At 42.5% G+C, this 21732-nt stretch overlaps 1 protein-coding gene across 3 annotated transcripts in view; it reads right to left on the bottom strand.

Moving 5' to 3' along the window:
* ETV6 (ETS variant transcription factor 6) overlaps positions 1–21732 on the bottom strand; it is a 250088-nt gene that overhangs the window by 47058 nt on the left and 181298 nt on the right. For all 3 annotated transcript variants that reach the window (XM_010370996.2, XM_030938568.1, XM_030938569.1), the window contains one exon: positions 8613–8777. In XM_010370996.2, the coding sequence (XP_010369298.1) occupies positions 8613–8777 (165 nt within the window). The remainder of the gene's footprint in view (positions 1–8612; positions 8778–21732) is intronic.

Below are 21732 nucleotides of genomic sequence, written 5' to 3'. Positions count from 1 at the left end.
GGGTTAAATTTATTTAAGTTACTTAATTTTAGAGGAAAGAATTTGGGCTCTGGAGCAAGGGAGTCCCAAGTTTGAATCTTGTTCCTCTGTTTGTTCCTCTGTTTGTCAACTGTATGCCCTTAGGGAAGCTATTTTCTTCTCCGAGCCACAGTTCAGGGCTTAGTTCAGTATTCTTGTGTGTAAAATGAGAACTGTGCCACAGACTTGGCAGGGTTGTTGTAAGGATTAAATGAGATGGTATGTGCAGAGCACCAGCCCCACGTCTGCCATCATAAACACTCAATGGATGGTGTCTCTTGCAATTGTCATAAGTGTGAACAGACATGTCTCACAAAATCTGGCAAAAAAATGTTTTCTTTGTTTCAGTACTTTTGTATTTAAAGCACATGCATAAGTTTTACAAAGTCGCATTCATATGGATGGGATTTTTTTCCTCCAGTTGACATCATTTCATAGACATTTCCAGTTTACAGTTAGCTCTTACAGTCCCCATTTGTGGTCATATTGCCAACTTCTTTTGTTGGGTTTCTTCCCTTTAGCTTTTAAGCAGTTTCAAGTTTTTTTCCTGTCCACATGCACACGCCCCTTGTCCCCATCCTCCCTGTCACGTCCTGCTTCTGTTTCTCTCCTCCCTTTACAGCCAAGCTTCCCAGGGGAGCTGTCCAACACCATTCTCACCACTTCCTCACCTTCCCATTCCGGGTCCCGCTCCCACCCTTCTCCAATCTGCTTTTGCTCAGGTCACCTCCCTGTTGTCAGATCCAAAGGGCAATGGTTGGTACTTGGGGAACTGCCTGACTTCTCAGCAACATCCTTACCGACATCTCTACTTCCCTTCTCTTAGAATACTCCATGGCTTCAGAGATTTCCACCTGTCCTGGTTTTCTGCCTACTTCTCTGCTCTTCCTCCTTCTCCAGCCCTTCAGCAGTAAGGTTCCCCAGGTCTCTCACCAGCCCTTCTTCTTGGGCAACCTCATCTACTCCCACAGCTTCAATCGGCTCGTCTATGCTAAATCTACTCCAGCCAGGCACTTCTTCTGAACTCCAGAACCACATTCCATGATCTCCTAAGTAATTCCTCCTGGAGGTCATATAGGCACCATACATTTGATGTGTCTAACACAAATATCTTTACAAATGAGATGGTGTTCCTTAGGTCAGTAAATGCTCAGATGATCAGACCAAAAACCTGGAAGTAATCGTTAAGTCCTCTCTTCTTTTCATCTCACATCAAATTGGTCACCAAGACCTGCAGACTCTGCCTTTTATCTGTTTCTTGAACCACCTCCTCTCTCAGTGAGCCTCACTTTAGTTAATATCACAACCATTGCTCCTAGACTGCAGCTTAAGAGGCCCCGCCTCCACTTTTCACCTCCGTACCTTGCCACGCCGACCCTCTGCTTAAAACAAATGGCTTCTACTTGTCTTCAAACAAACATGTAAAATTCTGAATATGACCTGCAGAGCCCTGCATAATCTACTGAAGAAATAATAAATGAGTGAGTGAACGAATGGCTGTGAGGCTACCGTGTATCCTATGATATTTACCTTCCCCAAGTGTGTTTAGCTAGTCCCACACTGGGGGTGGTTGGAGAATTTCTAGTTTTTAACTACTATAAATAGAATTGTTAAGGGCATCCTGTTTTGCCCACTATTGGATGGCTTCCTTCGGCTATTTGTTTAGGAATAGAATTATCAGTGAAAGGGTATCATTAGTTTAAAAGTTCTTATTTTATACTACTTGTTCTCAGAAGGCTGGAATCAATGCTTCTTATCATCTGCAATGCTACCTAGAGCCTCTCCCAGGGGGGTTTTGCAACTTTTAACTTCTCAAGTTTAGTAGGTTTAAAGTAGAACCCTAACATTATTAAAATCTGCATTTTTCAGGTGATGATTTGCTATGTACGTAATCTTACACGTAGATTATCTAAGTAACACATTCTTAAATTTGCAAACAGCTCTCTCTTCTCTTTGATTTTTATTCAGAGGCTTCGGTTTCCTTCTGGCCATTTTTTTTTTTTTTTTAAGTGAGAGTATGCCTGGTGTGGGAGAGGTACTTTTTTTTAGATGTGTCAGAATGTTCTCTCTGTTGGACCCTTTCTACCTTTGATGGGTTCAGGATGAAGCCCTAGGCTTTGGTCCCTTAACTTATATAATAAATTCAACAGTGAAAACACCAGTGCATAACATGCCCATTCCTGTAATGAAGGACTGCTTGGTTTTCTAACTCTGCTTGGTCGTAGTTTCTTTTTTCTTTTTTTTTTTTTTTTTTTGAGACACAGTCTCACTCTGTTGCCCAGGCTGGAGTGCAATGGTGTGATCTCGGCTCACTGCAACCTCCAACTCCTGGGTTCAAGCAATCCTCCTGCCTTAGCCTCCCGAGCAGCTGGGACTACAGGTGTGTGCTACCATGCCTGGCTAAATTTTTGTATTTTTGGTAGAGATGGGGTTTCACCATATTAGCCAGGATGGTCTCGATCTCCAGACCTCGTGATCCACCTGCCTCGGCCTCCTGAAGTGCTAGAAGTACAGGTGTGAGCCACTGCGCCCGGCCTGGTCCCAGTTTCTAAGCATTCCATTCAATGCATTTTTGCAGACCGGTTGAATGAACCTTTTAATTTAATATGGAGTGCCTTCTGTGACCACAAAAATAAATTAGTCTTTTACTTAGCAACAAATATTTGAAATTTGGTTTAATATTTATGTCTTATACACAGAGACCCTGAGAAAAAAGGAACAGGTTGTGGGAAAATTTAAATATTATATTTAAGACAAGAATAAAATCTGTTAGAAAACAGATATAGTAAGACAATTACAGCTGGATATAGAATATAAGGTAAGATAAACAAAACAAGCTCCCGAGAACACAGAACTTTATAAAATAAGTATGTGTTTAAAGGAAGCACTGTGCAGTTGGTTTTCCCTATGTTACCATCACATCAACTTGTATGACCAATGTTTAGCGTCATCTGCAGGGCTCCCTAGGTCTCTCCAACTTTTAACTTCCCAAGTTTAGTAAGTTTAAAGTAGAACCCTAACATTGCTAAAACTTGCATTTTTCAAGTACATGACAGCAGAGTGGGAGACCACCTCCACTTCACAAATGGGACAAGTGAAGAGCCTAAGAAATAAAATGATGGCTAGGCGCAGTGGCTCACGCCTGTAATCCTAGCACTTTGGGAGGCCGAGGCAGGTAAATCATAAGGTCAAGAGATCAAGATCATCCTGGCCAACATGGTGAAACCTCATCTCTACTAATAATACAAAAATTAGCTAGGTGTGGTGGTGCACACCTGTAGTCCCAGCTACTCAAGAGACTGAGGCAGGAGAATCACTTGAACCCGGGAGGCAGAAGTTGTAGTGAGCTGGGATCGCAGCACTGCACTCCAGACTGGCGACAGAGCGAGACTCTGTCTTAAAAAAAAAAAAAGAAAGAAAGAAAATGACTTTCCCATAAGTGACCTATCTAAGCATTTCTCTGACGTGTGATACACATTTTTTTTGCTTGCTGAAAGACACAGTAAAGAAAAAGCCAACTCTGGTGTCTTCAGACAAGGGTCATGCCTGCTACAACTCCCACGTTTCAGGGCTACAATTTCCCTTTTGTGACCTATATGCTTGGATTCTGTGACTTAATTCTAAAACAGCCAGTTGACACAGTCCTTCAATCTGGCAAACCTACCATTGCTTAATAGAAATTAATAGGCCAACTGATTCAAGAAATATGATGTAAAGACCAGTATTTTTGGTTTAACTTTGAAAGAAAATTTTACTATATTTGAAAAATATAAGCAAAGCATATTTCCAAAGACAAAGGTTCTGGTGGGTTGGAAAGGGAAGAAACAATTTGCAAAATCACACTCTAGTATATGAAAAGACTGCAGATTTTAGTCTACTAAAATCCTCAATATATTTAGCAAATCCCCAATACATTTTTGCTGAATTGAAGGAACTCTGAACATATGTTTCTTTCCCTTTTTTAGCATTGATAGCAAGTGAGCGTAACATGAATTAAATTGATAATAACTTGTGGGTTTCCTTGTTCATAGAAAATAATGGGTACCTAAATCCATTCCACCTGAATGTCATGCAATGGATAACCCTAAGTAAGGGTTAATACAAACGCCAACCAGTCTAGACGTTCCTTCCTATCAATGTGTCTTCTCCGAGTCTCAAAGTAGTCAAGTAATCAAATACCTCTCTGAATTTAAACTACTTCAGAACAAGAACAAGTTAATGTGATAACTATCTAGTAGCCCAAGGTCTATGTAAAATTATTCTGTTCAGGTGAAGTTTTATAAAAGTGGGATCCCTTCCATTTATTCTTCAACTTTACAAATGTTATAAATTTGTCATCTGTTACATCCTCCAACTGGGAGACTATTCCAAAGGAAATATCCCATTTGTCTTCAACCTTGAAATCTTCCAGTTAGAGACCATATAATTATTTAAAGCACATGGCAAATGTTCCCTGCTTTATCCTAGGGGTTGAAAATGGAGGATTCTTATCCTGGAAGTGGATGTGATAAATGTAATTTGTTAAGCTGGTCAAAGAATGTGGCATTCAGGGAGTCTACTGTATTTGACTTAAGGTATAATCGTATTTCAGGTAATTATAACTCATTGAGTCCAGTGCTCTCCTCTCTACATTGGAGAGGAGTTGTGTTAAGGAATGTTGTTTCCATATATAGACAGCATAGATAGCTACACTGTTTGCTAGAAACTTAACACTGTTTCAGTGTTGAAGTTGGGCTGAACTGTTAAGGATGGAAAGGAGCTTAGGATCCATGTGGTGAGAACCACATTTTGTGGATGAGGAAAATAAGGCCAAGTGAAGTGATGTGATTTGTGAAGGGCCAGGTGTAGAACCCAGGCCTGAGGACTTCCACTACACCAAACTGCTAAAGCCGAAAGCCCATGTCAGAAGAAACAGTGACAAATGTTACATCTGGAAAATAAAAATGATTTTCAATCTAGATCTTGCCCCTGCCTAAGGAGAATGCCTGTGGCCTTCCTCCTCTTGCTGGGTGATCCCTTCATGAGACGGGGCTTCTCAACTCCTTCTTAGTTCTGTCTTATAAACCCATTCACAATACTCCTGTGTTCTGTGATAAGTTTTCCCGTAGGCCCTGCTGGCAGGCATCACCTTGAAATTCTGTCCATGGCTTTCTAGTGGGTGCCTTAATTCAATTACCTTCAGTATAAATTTATCTTTATCCCCAGCTCATAAAATTCTACATAATGGAGATGATGTATGATGCTCACATCTATTATTCCCAGCTCTGGCCTGCCTCTTGTTTTAGACTTCCAACTGGAGAACAGGACAAGTCTTCTTGAATGTACTGGCACTGCGTGCTCAAAAATGAACTCTTACCACTACTTCCAGGTCAGCTCCCTATCTTAGCTAGCTACTTTGGGCCTGAGTATTATTTTGATCTCACTGATCCAGTCTGGGCTTCATTGCCTCCCATTAGGATCACAGCAAGGACTCTAACTAGCTTTCTTGCTTTAAGTAAGCCAATGAATCTACCCTATGCACTGATGGCAAATCTCTGTTGCAAAAAGAGAGCTCCAATCATATTTTTCCTGACCAAAACTTTCCAGTGGTTTCCAATTACCTGCAAAATAAAATGCAAACTTCTTAACCTGGGTACTGTCAAACTGGGTCATCATTCAACCTGCATTTGTTGAGTGCCACCTGGATGCCATGCCCTGCTGTTAGGTACTGGAGACTTGGCGGCTTAATAGAACACAATCACTGCCCACATTGAACTTTCCACTCTAGGGGAGGGATCCAGAGTAGCAAACAATCATCAATGTATATAACACTGTATGTGCGTGTGTGTGTATGTGTCAAGGGCCATGACAGAGGTAGAGAATGCTCTAAGATAAAAGAGAAACAGCACCTAGCCCAGACGGAGGTAGAACAAGATGGGAGAAAGGAAGGTGGAGTGGAATTAGGGAAATAGGGATGGGAGTCAAGAGACACCTTCCAGGAGACAGTCCACCAGTTTGAAATGTGAGGAGGCAATCAGACAATCCGGAGAGGTATGGTGAGTGATGTTTGACCGTGTTTCAAAGGGAGTGTCTAGCATGTGCAGCCTTCTCTCTGAATTCCTCTTCCATGTATGCTGGCCTACATCTCCTTCTTGTTTACCTCTCCAAGTTTTCGAAGTCAGGCTCCATTACCATGTCTATGAGGTCTGTTCGATAATCCAGCTAGAAATGGCCCCTGTAATCTCTGAACTCCCTTAGCCTGTACCTGTGTACCTTTGGCATAGAGTTGCTTGGTGAATACTCATGGAATGAATGTCTATTGCCACCTCCTAACTGTGATCTAGAGCATCTCAACATCCATTCTAATGCATCAGGCTTATCAGGCCTTCCTGCCTTTTCTGCCTCTTCTACTCGTCAGGTAGGCATTCTCACCATCAACCAAATATACTTGGTGATGCTGTTCCAATTACCCTCTGCCTACTCAATCCCACCCATTCTTCATGGTCCAAATGAACTCCATTCCTTCTCTCCTGAGACCCATCCTACTCTGCTCTCGCCCTCCTCCATCCTTCTTTGGCCTTTAGATCAATGCAATCTTGCCTCTAACCGGACAGTAACTTCCTCGACAGCAGCTCCATCTTTCACATGGCCCACCTGACAAAGACTCTGGACAAAGTGGCAAGGAACTGAGGACAGATTTTCACGTATCTTTGTTCATAGCTTTGAGCAGAGAGAACCCAGTTTCACAAATAACGCTGAGAGGTCACTGTGGAGGAAAATAAACCAGCTATAAAAAGGAGCACCTGAGATAGGATGAAGGGGAAATTTATGAAGACTTGGGAGGAAAACTTGCCCAAGGTCCAAGTCAAATCAAGTCAAAACCCACCACTGTATTTTCCTTTGTTTGCTTTACATGAATGGTTTCATTGGAACACTAAAGAGGTAGGGATTTTTCCTCCAGATATATAACATTGCCTCTTTGAGTATATCTCTGAGTTTCCACTGGAATAGAAAAGGGAATTATTTTGTAATAAGTTCAAAAGAACTATTTAGGATAGTTTTATTTATTTATATAGTTGTTTTATAGTTTTCTTACTGTGAGATTACATAAAGAATTGATGATCTGAGACACAATATGTCAGGTATGTTTGTATCCCTTTCAAATTACTTGTTTTTGGAGATGCAAATTTTCAAGTTTCAATAACATCTCTTACTTTGGGGAACTTCTCCTTTAGCATTTCTTCATATAAACGGTCTGTGGCAATTGGGAAGAACAGGGGAGATATGGGTGCTGGGGCTTTATCTCATCTCCTATAATGAGGGATGTTTCCTCATGACGGTTAGTTTATTAACTTCTGGCAGGTCTCCAGGAGTAAATAAAGGTTGAACATAGTTAGGGACTACGCCAAGACCTTCTGCAGGATCCTCACCCTTTGTCAAGTTACATCAGAGTCGAGATCTGCAATGGGATTCAGTAAAAGGAGGGCCTTGAGTACTTCAGTAACTAATCCCGCAAGAGGCATAAATTTGAGATCACAGTTCCCCTTTGACATATGTAGTTTCCAGACAGATACCTTCTAAATATCCACAGGGTTTAGGAAATGAAACTGAGACAAATCTTTGAAGCCTTATCCACACGAGTAATACACTTTGCAGGTAGAGATGTTTGTTACTAAATTGAAATCGTCTAATGCGGTCTCAGGAGCCCTTAATTAGACAAGCTTTCTGAGTCAGATGAACCAGAGGAGACCTGTGCTTGTATTTTTTAGGATTTCTACAGGCTACAAGATGCATTACCTCAAACGAGTCCTGCTTCTAAGGGAAACCACTTGAAGCCTTTCTAAACTGGCCTTGGCTACTAGGATCTCCCATTTCCCAGTCTTTATCGGCAGTTCCCCCACTTCTACTTTCTTTTCTAGCCCTTCTATGTCCTTCTCCTTCCTCTCTTTGTTTTCAGGTGAGCAGTTCACAGCCTGCACTCACTCTCAGGTATCACTTTTAGAGAGTCGAAGGGCCAGAATGGCATCTTTTTCTTTTTCTGAGACAGGTTCTCGCTCTGTCACCTGGGCTGGAGTGCAGTGGTGCGATCTCAGCTCACCGCAGCCTCCACCTCTTTGGTTCAAGCAATCCTCTCACCTCAGCCTCCTGAGTAGCTGGGACTACAGGTGTGTGCCACCACACTCAGCTAATTTTTAAAGTTTCTGTAGAGATGAGGTTTTGCTACATTGCCCAGGCTGGTCTCAAACTCCTGGACTCAAGCAATTCACCCTCCTTGCCCTCCCAAAGTGCTGGCATTACAGGAGTAAGTCACCATGGCCAGCCTTCTTTTACTTCTTAGTGACACAGTTAGAGCTCTTAAGTTTCAGTGCCCGTAGGACTAAACTGGGTTCCTCTCCTAAGCTTAAAATTCTCCCCCTTGGTCTGTAAACGCTTCCTCTTCTTTCCTCAAACTGGCTCATGCCAGCATAATCTTCCTTCAACTTCCTTCCATCGTCATCCCTTCCTTGTGATGACTCACTATTGGGATTTCTTGGGCAGGGTGAGGGGTGGTAAAGATCAACCACTAACTAACAGACTTTCCAAGTTGAGCATATGCCAAGAGTCCAGACTCTCACCTGAATGAGGAGATCGATAGCGAAAGTCCTCTTTGGTCAGCAGCAGGAGAGCTTTGCCATTCATTTCAAATGTGTTGCTGTCAATTGGCCTTAAAGAAAACTCATTTTCAGCCCATTTGAGCCACTGGGCTACGTCATCCCTGCTCCAGTAAATTGGCTGCAAGCCTGTTGGAGAGAGCGTGAGGCAGAAAGAAAGAGAGAAAGGTCTTGTCAGTTAGACAGCTGGAATAAAGGGAGAAGATCTCTGAATAGTTAACAAAATTGAGTCTCCACATCTCAAGAGCCCTTCTGTTCAACTGAGTCCCCTCTCCAGCCCTTGTTTGAGCCGCCCCACTGGGGGCTTCTCCAAACCCAGAAGCAGCCTCTAAGAGGGGTTCAGGGAGCAGTTTGTACACCAAACCCTACTCTGGGGTGTGCTGTCAGATTAACACTTTTGCTTTTATTTAGAGGCAAAATGAGAAAAAGATCCTTTTTTTATGTGTTTAAGGGATGGTAGGTCTTAGAGACCTGCCCTTCCTTGCCCAGTTCCAGGGGCTGTTCCAGGGTGCCCAAGGCACCCTTGGGGGCTCAGAACTGTGACACGTGTCAGTGTGGTTGGAGGGTCCTCAGATTCAGAGCTGATCTGATTGCAGCCCAGCGTCCTTCTGAAGAAAGAATGTTCCAGAGCTGGGCTTGACCTTCCAAAGCTGCCAACTAATGAAATGTTCCCTGACACTTCTTCCAGGAAGAGCAATTCACTCAGCCTCTGGGAAACCATCAGGCTGGCCTCTGCGAATAACAGGGCAAAGTAAGGATACGAGGTCTTCTGCCTTTTTATTCTACTCACTGACATGAGAGCTTCCTGGTGGGGTGGTACTTGAACTCTGAGTAGGACCCAAGTGGGCAGGAGAGGGGTACAGAGCAGAGGTTGAGAGGTTGGCTCAGGTTGGCTCTCTGGAAGCCTGTGAGTCTATAGTTTTATTTTATTTTCCTGCTGTGGGAAATCTTTGATAAGTTAGAACAGTGGTTCTCAAAATGTGATCTCGGGACCCATCAGGGTTCCTGAGACCTTTGTGGGGTGCCTATGAAGTAAAACATCTTATCATAACAATATTAATTATTTGCCTTTTTTGCTCTCATTCTTAGGTGGAATGTTCTAGAAGGCATATGACATTGTGATCTTGCAAAGATTGAATGCAGAAACAGAGATGACAGTCCAGTCATCTTCCATTAAGCCAGGCTTTCAAGAGTCTTTCAAAAATGTGTAACAATGCTACTCTTCTCACAAATTATTTTTGGTCTGGGAAAATGTATTTTAAAATATGTTTGCATTAATATAGAGTTGACTTACTATTTTACTTGCTACATTCATATTTTGTAAATACCCAGTTTTAATTTATATAATAATATGGTAACTACAGATAGCTATAACCCACATAAGCAAAGCTCTTTGGAGTCTCCATTACTTTTTAAGAATGAAAAGGAGACATGAGACCAAATTTAAGAACTGCTTGTCAGAAGAAGCTAGATGTTCAATGGATCTTCATTCTCTAAAATCACATGGTGTGAATCAATAGTTCAAATAGTTCAAATAGAGCAATGGCATCAGTGTTGCTAAGAGGAGCTTCTGTCTTTCAATATAAGTTACTTAAACTTGCTAAGAAGACTTCACAAGTGTGTTATAAAAATGTCCCTTAGTTTGATCCTGGAAAAAATCACCTTTCATCCTAAAGCAGGCATGCCAAAGAACAATCTGTTTTGCGACACGGGGTGCTCTTCCTACCTGCTGAAGTGGGGAACAAACGGCTCAAATGCCCTGGAGCCACTTGGAATGCTCCTTTGCAAAGTGTAGTTTTGAGGAATGGTAGTTGGCTTACTCTACACCTGTGGAAGCCCCCAAAACCAAAACCCGTTTTTTGTAGTGCACCAAAAAAACAACTACTGGGCACTGGAACATTAGAGATGAGCATTTAAGGGTTTTTTTTTTTTCTTGGTGTTTTTAGGATAATTTTTTTTTCACATGGAAACAAATGAGAATTTCAAATAATTTATGGTGCGTTACTGCTTTATGATCTTTAGAAAAAAATACAGTCACTAAAGGTTTTTGTTTTTGACTCCTGACTGGCCAGAAAGTGATGCCTATTAAAAACAGTCCATGGATATGGGAAGTACCAACTCTCTCCAATGACCTTGAAAACACGTATCTGGAATCACAGGGAGGTAGGAGTGGCAGTGAGGGTTGCCCAGCAAAATCTCCATTTTCAAACTGGTAAAAACCTTAAACCTAACTCCTTACTGTCAATGGTGTCACCTTTGAACAAGAATGGCACTGCAATTTGTTATTATGGACCTTCCTCTCCTTCACACAGGGAGTTCCCATTTGGGGACATATGTCAGGGTCTGGTCCCTCGGGCCTAGGAAGGTGCCTGGAGGTGAGAGGTCCAGAGAGCAGAAGATGCTCAGGCAGAAACAGGAAAAAGTACAGGGTGGCTTATTGGAAACAAGGGCCCCAAAGCAAATACAGAACTGAATCCCGCTTGGGAGGGGAAATGAGAGTAAAATGCTGAAGTTTCTGCAGAGGACACGCTGCAATGGAGGGAGGCGGGTGAGAAGGGGGTGGGGGATGCAAGTAGTAATTTGAGGTTCTTTATATTCTATGGAAGAAAATACTCATGAGTAATCTTTTCCCTAAATACAAGAAGAGTCACACTCCAAACAGCTCTGCCGGTTAAGCACAACAGTTTCTCTTTTCACTTCCCATTAATCTCTCCCACAGCCCAGCCCCTGAAGCAACCAGGGCCACCGTGTGGAAACCCCCTCACCAGGAACCGACGCGAATGCCCTGGGCTTGTGTACAAGAGGGACCTAGCAAGTTACAGGGCAGACTGCAGCGATCCCAGCAGTCACACAAAAGTGATCCTGACAGAGCAAGCTACCTGCTCCAGGCCACTCAATGTATTTATCAGCGTCGCTGTTCTTCCTTTCGCATAAAGAGAGAAGTAGGTGGACTCGTTCGTCGAGCTGGAAAGAGGCTTGATAAACTTTGGTGTTCAAAGTCAAGACCCACTGTTACTTGCTTTTTAATTCAATAGAATAAAAAGGTTGTGGTGTAGAATTGAGCCAGGCGAGGCGGGGAAGCCCCTTTTCCTTAAACCTACAGCCCTTAAGATCTTGTGTGTTAACAGTGTCTAAAGGGAATAGAGCTTTGCACCTGGAGGCAATTCTAATCAGGCTGATTTAATTTACTTAATAGTCATTTACTAAACACTACTGTGCACCTAGTACTGCTCTAAGCACTTTCTGTGAATAGATACTAGCTCATTCAACTGCATGCTCACACAACCCTATGATACGGATTCAGATTAGGAAACTGAGGCCCGATGCATTTAAGGGACTTGTCCAAGGTCACATAACCCTAGTAATGAGAGAAGCGGAGATTTGAACCCAGGCAATCTGGTTCCAGAATCTGTGCTCTTATCCATCACACTGTACTTCAACATGCATGTCCCATCCAGATGCAGAATTGAGACTGGTTTTGAACATCAATTAGGGATTCAAAAAAGACTGAGTGAACTGACTCCTACCCATCCAAGACTTAGATCCTTGGAGACTTTCTCAAATTATCAACAGACTAAAAATATAGCCCAAAAATCTGTAGATCCCTGGAGAAGTAGATTTATAAATGGGAAGAGGAGGGAGGTGTAGGTGGGACTCTGCTTTTAATACATCCAGGAATAAAGTCCTCCCTTCACAGGCTACTTGCTCCCAGGCACTCATGAGTGCTTGGTCTTGAGAGTCTTACGTGGCTCACAGCTGCAAACGGAACAGAAGCTGCATGGGCAGAACGAGGGAGGCACATACCTAACTTGCTTTATTTACGGCCATCTCTTGCAACTTTAATTCAACAAAGTCGAAGAATATAGATGTTAATGATGATTAGGAAAAGGACAAAAAGGAGAGAGGGAGACCATTATTCTGCACCCATGTTATACTATTCCCTGTGTACACATCACGCCTCTGGAGGGTTATTTACTAAGATCAGCATTGTTAATGCCAATTAGTTTCAGAGAATATTTGAAAAGAAAGTTGTACAGAGAAAATGAACTGCTGTGATTAAGAAAGTTACTAAAAATTCTACTGTACTTCCCCCCACTCCCAAGTAGGTCACGTATATGGTGTCATATCCTTCGGTGACACACTCAGGCCCTTAAATTTATTTCTAATATTTCTTCAATTCCATGCTTTAAGGGGCAGCCACATTCATTAGTACATTTTCACCTGATTTCAGACTTTCTGAGATATTCTTAAACTAATGATGAAAAACATGTTGGGAGACAGGAGCCTGGATTTTATTCCCAGATCCTCCGTGAATTAACATTTGATTCTGGGCAGGACCCTCAGCTTCTCTGTGGCTCAGTGACTTCATCTGTAAAATGAAGGGCTTAGAGTATGTGATCTCTATTCCCTTCAGGGTTTAATGTAGTCAATATGCTCCTATTTAATTTGAATCCAAAAAGTCAAAGAATACAAATACAGCCGGGATCTTTTTCTACAGAATTACTCCATGCCCACGGCCATGACCCTGAGATTCTGTAACTTCCTGAAGGATCTTCTGAATCACAGAAGACAGATTAATGCTTAAGAGTGTTTCACTGGCCGGGCGCGGTGGCTCAAGCCTGTAATCCCAGCACTTTGGGAGGCCGAGACGGGCGGATCACGAGGTCAGGAGATCGAGACCATCCTGGCTAACACGGTGAAACCCCGTCTCTACTAAAAAAAATAGAAAAAACTAGCCGGGCGAGGTGGTGGGCGCCTGTAGTCCCAGCTACTCGGGAGGCTGAGACAGGAGAATGGCGTAAACCCGGGAGGCGGAGCTTGCAGTGAGCTGAGATCCGGCCACTGCACTCCAGCCTGGGCGACAGAGTGAGACTCCGTCTCAAAAAAAAAAAAAAAAAAAAAAAACAAAACAAAACAGTGTTTCATTATATTCTAATTCTTAGAAAAGTTATAATCCAGCTATGGAAATAATCAAAATAACTGCCTACACTGGGGTAGTACTTCAGAGTTGATAAGGTGCTTTCATACAGATTACTTCATGTAATTCTCACAAAAGCCCAGTGAAGTCTGTTGCATCTGATTTCAGTTTAAAAGATAGAAAACACAGGGCTTAGTCATTAGGTGATTTTATTGATTTGAGCAACACTCAGTTCAAGCTTTTCTGCTACAGTAGCCATTCAGCAAAACCACTCTTTATCCAAACTTTCTGTATAAATAGGAATTCGCTCTAGGTTCTACGTGCTGGAGACGGACTCATAAAATGTGAAAGATGGAAGCTGCAGCCTGGAAGTTAAGAGACTGACTCAGGATCAACCTGCCCCTGATCCCCTGACTTTTCCCAACATCCCATGTTGTCTCATAACTTGGTTCAATGACACACACCAATTTTGTAACCCTCAACACAGTGAGGACAGTTACCATGTCCTTGCTTAGTCATTTTGCCTCCAGATGAAACGTCCTTAATTGGTCCAAAGCTAACTCCTCCACTGCAGTTTGTAGACCCTCACCAACCTGCCTGCCTGTCTCCTCCAGAGATCTTATGTAGCTTCAATTCCCAAAAGCAGCAGTAGGAACAGGACTAGCATTTTTCTTTCTCTGGACAATATACTTCTATTGATAATAACAGCTAGCAATTATTGAACATTTACACTGAATCTTATCACTGCAATGATTATTATTCTTTTTTTTACAGATGAGAAAACTGTAGCACACAGAGATGGAAGTGGTGGTGCCATGACAGAGATCCAGGTGGTCTAGCTCTACAGTCTCAACTCTTAACACTCCACCATAGTGCTTTTTGTGTAGCCTAATAACAGCAAAGCACTTACTTGTAAGCAAGCGCTTGCTATGTGCCAGGAGTCATTCTAAATGCTTTGCATATGTAACTCATTTAATCCCTGCAACAATCCTGTAAGACAGGAACGATCCCCATTTATGGAGGAGAAAAGTAGAACACAGGGAAGTTAACTGACTTGGCCAAAGTCACCAAGCCAGGAAATGGAAGAGCTGACATTTGAATCCAGGTGATCTGGCTCCAAGCCCACATTAAAAACCACCTAACTCTCTAAGCTTATTTGGTCGTTTGGCAGGACATCAAATTAAATTTATGATTAAATTTTAAAAAGAAAAAGTTTCACAGTAGTTAAGCATGCAGGCACTGAACAAAAGCATGGAACCTTTATTTCCCAGCTGTGTGACCTTGCACAAGTTACTTAACCTCTCTGTGTCTTGCTGGCGTCAACTGGAAAATGAGGACAACTTTCAACCTGTGAATTAAATATCATTGAATCATAGATAATGTACTTATACAATTTTCAGATGACATAAAACTAGTACACAGTAAAATTATACAAATGATCATATGAAACACATAGGCCAATATCTGGCACAGAGCAATCACTTAATAAACATTAGCTATTGATTTTATACTGTTATTATTATAATCACCTTTATAATCTCACTCTACCTGCATATGTATAGCTAGCACTTGGAACCCAACTGTAAGAATGTATATTAATTGATACTGCATTTTATCTTATTATTTTTAACCATCATCTCAGCCTGCTGCAGTCTTTCCAGATTTCCATCTATTTCTAGCATCTATACTCTGTAATTTCACATCATCTACAGCTTTGGTAAGCATCTGTCACCTCCACAGGTTACTGACAAAGTACAGATTATATAGGGCTGAGATAGGAGTACCCTGGTGACACACCAGTCACCTCCTTTTGGATGGATACTGATCAAGTTATTGACTCCTTTTCGGAAGAGTTGTTCAATTATCAATCCATCTAAATACTCTGGTTTTTGGACATTTTCCAAGCTCATCCATGAAAGCACCGTCAGAAATTCAATGAAATGTCTTCCTGATATCCTGAAATACAGCAACTACAACACTTAGAGCAACCTTATTAAAGAGGATGAGGAGATAGGATGAGGAGCAGATGGCTGGTTCCAAAGTGATAATGTCTTCCACTCGTAACATGTATGTTTGAAAATCTGTCCTGAATTTCATCAGGAAGTTCCATCAGGTTAGCTTTTTTATTTCACACACACATTTTCCCCAGCTTCTCTTCCTAAAATCAGGTTAACAACAGTTTACATTCTTTCAGTACAGCTTCCATTTCCCACAACCCTGAATGATCACTGCCAGTGGCTTATCTTTCACCCCTCTGAGTTCTTGACCCTGGGACGTCATTTGTCTGGGCCAAGAGCCTTGCATTTATTCAGAACTTAGTTGACTTTTCAATTACTTCACCCATCTCGGGCTTCAATTCCCTTCTGCCAGTGTTTGCACTACCTGTTTCAGTCTGACAATCATTCTCCTTCATGGAAGAGAGAAAGAAGTTGAACAGTTTTGGTTTCTTTGCCATTTGCTGATGTTGCGCCATCCAACTCCATCAGCAGGCTGACATCATGCTTATTCTTATACTGCTGCCCACACTTATTGTTGTCTTAAGCGTATTCCATGGTTTGCAGCTCACTCAAGTTTTAAAATTCTAGAGCTAAGAAACTCTCCTTTATATGTTTCTTTTCATTAAGTTGCATTTTCATCCATTATATACATCTTTTTAAAAATCGGAGCTCATTAGACTGGTACTCACAAAACAGTGAGAAGATAAATTGGCATCATCTCTCTGGCAAACAACTTAGTGATATTTTAAGAACCCTGTAAATGTTAACTTCTCAGAATCTACCTTAAAGAAATAACTTAGTATGTGGAAGAATCTTTCATGCACAAAGATGTCTATTGCAGTGTTATTTTTAATCATGAAAAACTAGGAACAGCAATAAGGAAATAGTTAAATAAGTTACTGACAATATCTATGATAGAAAATTAATGCAGGCAGTAACATGATAAAGAGTATGTATTCATATTGAAAAATAGTATGTGTACATATATAATAATCTCAATGCATAGAAAAATACAACATAAAAAATATTCAAAGCAATTGATACAGTAGAATTGTAGGTGATATTCTCTGTCTTCCTTTCCTTTTTATTTATCAATTCTATTAAGCATGTGTTACTTTTATATTAAAAAAAGTATTTAAGAGATGGGTGTGGTGGCTCACACCTGTAATCCCAGCACTTTGGGAGGTCAAGGCGGGTGGATTGCTTGGAAGTCAGGAGTTTGAGATCAGCCTGGCCAACATGGTGAAACCCTGCCTCTACTGAAATACAAAAATGAGCTGGGCGTGGTGATGGGCACCTGTAATCCCACCGACTCGGGAAGCTGAGGCAGGAGAATTACTTGAACCCAAGAGGCGGAGGTTGCAGTGAGCTGAGATCGCGCCACTGCACTCTAGCCTGGGTGATGGAGTGAGACTCTATCTCAAAACACACACACACACACACACACACACACACACACACACACACACACACACACACACACATTTAAAAACTGAGCTCATCAGAGAATATCCCCAATATAGCCTCATCAGTTTCTTTAGTTGTCTCCCTTCCTTCTTATTCCAGTAAGGGTCATGTGCAGTTGATAAGCCAGGATTTCATTTTCAAGAGCAGCCCAAACGACTCTGAGTTGTGTCTCCGCATTCAGATCATGAGATCGTAAGTACTTTTTCTTAAATTTTAAAGATTTGCCTTAAGTCAAGAAAACACATCTGTTCGTGTCTCTCATTTCCCTTCCCCAATCCTAAGATCATGTTTTTATTCTCACCCTCTCCTATCATTTCTACTTTTCCAGACAATTCCTCATTTGTCAGAGTTGAGTCCAAATTAGCAATGCTCCTCAATGCATCTTCCACCTTCTGGGAGATGAAATTGTGAATGGTTAGGCACATGTGTTAAGAGTTAAAATGTCCACGCATGTAGCTGAAGGGGATTTCACAGTGATTTGCACATGGTGCCCGGCACATAACAGTCCCCAGGTAATGCCAGACTGTACGGCCAAAGATTTCCATTCCTAGGCTGTCCACATCTGAGCCAGCTCTGCAGTCTGTGATTGGCACCCCTCTCCTCCCCGACACATCTCATCACTTACTCCAGCTCCGGCTTTGATGGTCAGGACACTCAGCTCTGTGCAGTTCAAAACATTACCAGATGCTTCCGCATCCATGCCATGCCATCGTCTATTCCGTGAGGGAGCTAAAGCTGACACAACTGTATTTTCAGAAGAAACTGAAGCTCAGAGAGATCAAGAGACTTTCCTAAGGTCACAATGAACCTAAAGACCGAAACTCCAGCTCCAGGCTTTTTGTATTATCCAGTGAACTTCCTCTGGGTTAAAGAAAATAATGGATGTAAAAGTGCCTTGCACTCTAAAATGCACTGTAAAAATGCAAGCGAATGAGGAATAATAGACCATAAACTCAACTTCTCATGGCCGGCCTGGTCTAGCTGCAGATCCCGAATTCTGCTCAGGGCCCGCAGAGCACCTTCTGACCTCTGCTTGCCGAGGGCAGGGTTTACTTAGAATTCTTCCCTGTACTCTGCCCTTCAAAAGAAAACCAAGTGTCCTCAGAGCCCTTCAAGCTGCTTACCAGAGGCACTTTTCCAGACCCTTTTCTGCCTCCTTTCCCTTCCCCACCAGCCTGCTCTCTGCAAATCCGCTCAAAACCCCCAGGCCAGCCTTGGATGCGTTCTGACAAGCTCCACATCTCCCTCCTCTGGGTCTGCCTCTAACCTTGAACGTGCTATCCGACCAAAGCTGCTTTCTGCAAACAAATTCTGTCACTAGGGAATTGGAAGTTCCAAAACATTTCCTATTTCTGTCCTCAAGGTTAGCCTGTATCTCAGCACTAAGTTTCCAAGTGGAGGTTGGAAGGTTATACTCATGTCTTTCAGCCAGAAGTCCAAGAACAAGAACACTGTATGTTCATGTTCAGATCCAAAGTCACAGTCAATTCCCTCGAATGATTTTTTCTTTCTTATAAACTTCATTTTGTGGATTTTTCTGACTTTTACCTGGTTTTAGCCACAAAGGGGTTTTCAGCAGAAAACCTGTTGACAGCAAAACTGACCCGGAGCTTGCCACTCAGCCTCGCGAACATGACTTAGAAGATTTCTTCTCATTTTTGCTTTTGGGCAGCAAGCCCAATGTGGTGAGATGCATGTAGCATTTTAGATCAGACCTTGGGTTTCAGAGTCAAATTGTCCTGGGTTAAAATACTGGCTGCATCACTTACTAGCGCTGGGTAAGTTATGTGTGTGAATCCGTTTCCCCAGCAGTAAAATGGAGTCCAGAATAGTACGTACCTCTTAGGGCAAATGTGAGTATGAAATGAGGTGATCCCTATAGAGATGCTGCACAGCACCTGGTACACAGAAAGTGCTCCGTGCATTTTGCGGAACTGGGTAGGACAAGGAGTGGATAGTAGATGAGCTGTACTTTGTCCCATGTCTCCAGAAGACCAAAATACTTTCAGCAGCTCCCTGGGGCCGCAGAGGCTGGAGCAAGCATTCTTAGAAGGTGTGCGACGGCTGTGGCAGTAGCTATGAAGCCCAGTACAGCGCTTTGAGGAGGGTACTGAATGGTCAGCGTGCAGGCTGGGAAAATGACTCAGGTGGGGTTGCGGAAAACAGCCTGGATCAGGGAGAGGCAGGAGGAAAGAAGGCTGAAGGAGGAGCCCACTCAGGCCCCGGGCGAGGCTGAGGCAAGTAAGACATTTGAAGTTTCAGTAATTAAGTCATGTAACGCAGTATTTTAAAAATGATAATCAGCACAGAAAATGTATGGTGATCTAAGCATCCACATTTTAATTAAAGTCCATATTTTACAAAAACGATAATGGGGAAGGGACAGCAATAAGGGAGTAGGGAAGAGATCAGAGCAAGTACTTCTCAGCTTAGGAAGAAGGTACAGGATTCTTTGAGAATTCAGCCAGAGTTCACAAACCTCCCCCTTCAAAATGCACAGGCACATGCACACAAATATTTGCCTGTGATTTCAAAGCTTCTAGACTACCTTAAGTTTATCCATGGATCCCTGGAGAATTCGTTTAGTGTATTTTTTAGTCTTGTGTATGCAAATGGTTCTGACAATATGTATCTGTGATGTAATGCAAAAACCAAATAAGGTTTGAGAAGAGAAATATATATCTCTCTTGATATTTTGGGGAGAAAACCAGACAAGAGAGACAGGAAGGGTGCCCTCTTCTCAGTTAGAAGTGGGAGAACAATGAAATGTTTGAGCTGTCATTTCTGTATTTAAAACGCACATTCCTGACCTTAAATAGGGAATGTCCCTTCTTCAGGTATCACAGACATCATTGGTAACATATTGACAGTTTTTCTTCATAGTAGTTAAGGTCAATCACTGCAAATAACCTTACTTTATGTAAAACGACGCAACTTGGCTATGCAAGGAGAGATGCTATAGAAGGACGAGTTTCTAAAGCAAAGAGCCATTAAGGCAGCATTTCCTATACTGCAGGGCAAAAAGGTCATTTTTATTATCAAACTTACTGATATGTCTGCTTACAAAGAAGCCTGAGTTTAAGAAGAAAAAAAAAAAGCAGGAAAACAGATATTAAGAGTTGAAATGTTCCTCAAACAGATTTATTGAGAAATCGAAACTGCTAGAGGAAAGTTGGTGCAAGAATATTTGTAATCCTCGGCGGAAATGGATGGGGTACAGAGAACATAAAGATCCTGTGGGATTTGCACGATTCACGGAACACCGATACTCTCCTGAGGGTGCCTGAATAAAGAAGGATGAAAATTCTTTCCTCTCTTGCTCTTTTAAACTGCACACGGACCATCTCTGGTGCCCGGCGCAGTCTGCAGAACATTCCTTTGCAAAGTGTAACCAGAGTAAAATTCATTCTCATTCTGGACAGGGACCTGATCCGCCCGTCACTCATACGGAGAAGGCTTGGCTTTGTGTGGCTCAGCTGCGCCTGTTCCCATCCCTCTCGGGTGTCTCTATTCTCCTGCGAAATTTTAAAAAGCCTCTTCTCAGGATGGAGACAGTTCAGATAATCACTTAATTCCAGGAGGTGGACAGGAGGTGTGGTCACAGGATAGGGGGGTGCTGGGAGAAGGGAGTGTGAAATGAACTTTTACAGTAACAGACCTCAGAAAATACACACAGGGCCCCAAAGGCAGATCTGACCTACAACACCTCCAAAGCATGGCTTTTCTAGTAGATGTTGTCTTTTAAGGAGAATCCCACTGCACCCTCTTCTTGTCCTCTTCCCTGGCTCTCTGGAGAATGCTTCTAAGTGCTTTCAAAGGCCCCGTTGGTTGCCTTTGGGTGTTGAATGTACTCTCCACCAAAAGGCTGTCTGGGCTGCTGCTGATTCAGCATTACGCGGGGCAGACTGCTGTGACACACAGGCAGGATGAAATCATTTTAACAGCGTTGCTGACGCCTCATCAAACAAACAAACAAAAAAAAACCAAACTTGGAGAAGCAACTTCTATTTAAAGATAATTGTGTTGCATTTGTGTGTGTGTGTGTGTGTGTGTGTGTGTGTGAGACAGACCTCTCTCTATTCTATTCTATCTCATCTCCTGATTCCTCCTTTCTGAGGACATGCATAGGGAAATGGCTTTTATAGACCTATCAATAAAAAAGCTGTAATCTTTTTTCTCACCAGTTATTAATATATTCCCCAGTATTAGAGTTGTAAAGGTTACTAATCCTCTGGCTTAAGATGGTCACTTGGAGTCAGGAAAACTAAACGCCACTACAAACCGAACCCCGTCTCCCCTTCCAGGGCAACAGATACGTAATTGGATGTCTCGTGCTGTGTCCCTGGGCTCCTCTGAGACTCCAAGGCTCATACTGGGAGGCCCTCCCTTGCTGCAGAACACCTTTGTCCTTGGCTCTGTCACCCCACCTGGGATTTTACATCATTCACTTGGATGAAAGCGTGAAGATCTCTGTACCAGAGGAAGTAGGCAAAAGGAAAATGATAAATCAATACAGGCTGTTCACACTTAGCTTTGGTGGGCAGTCAGATGAATGAGTGGGGAGGAATGAGTCAGGTGACCCTCAAGTTTTAAGGGCAGACTCCCAAGTAGGTGGCAGGGGTCCCGGAGGCAGGATGGTAGAGGTGCCAAGAGGTAGGAGCCCTCACTCCCTTCGGCCCGTCATCACTCATGGCTTACGGTT

The sequence above is a fragment of the Rhinopithecus roxellana genome, chromosome 10 (genome assembly GCF_007565055.1).
Source record: "Rhinopithecus roxellana isolate Shanxi Qingling chromosome 10, ASM756505v1, whole genome shotgun sequence".
Taxonomy (NCBI): domain Eukaryota; kingdom Metazoa; phylum Chordata; class Mammalia; order Primates; family Cercopithecidae; genus Rhinopithecus; species Rhinopithecus roxellana.
The sequence above is the reverse complement of the archived record's forward strand: the minus strand, read 5'-3'. Positions and strand labels throughout refer to the sequence as shown.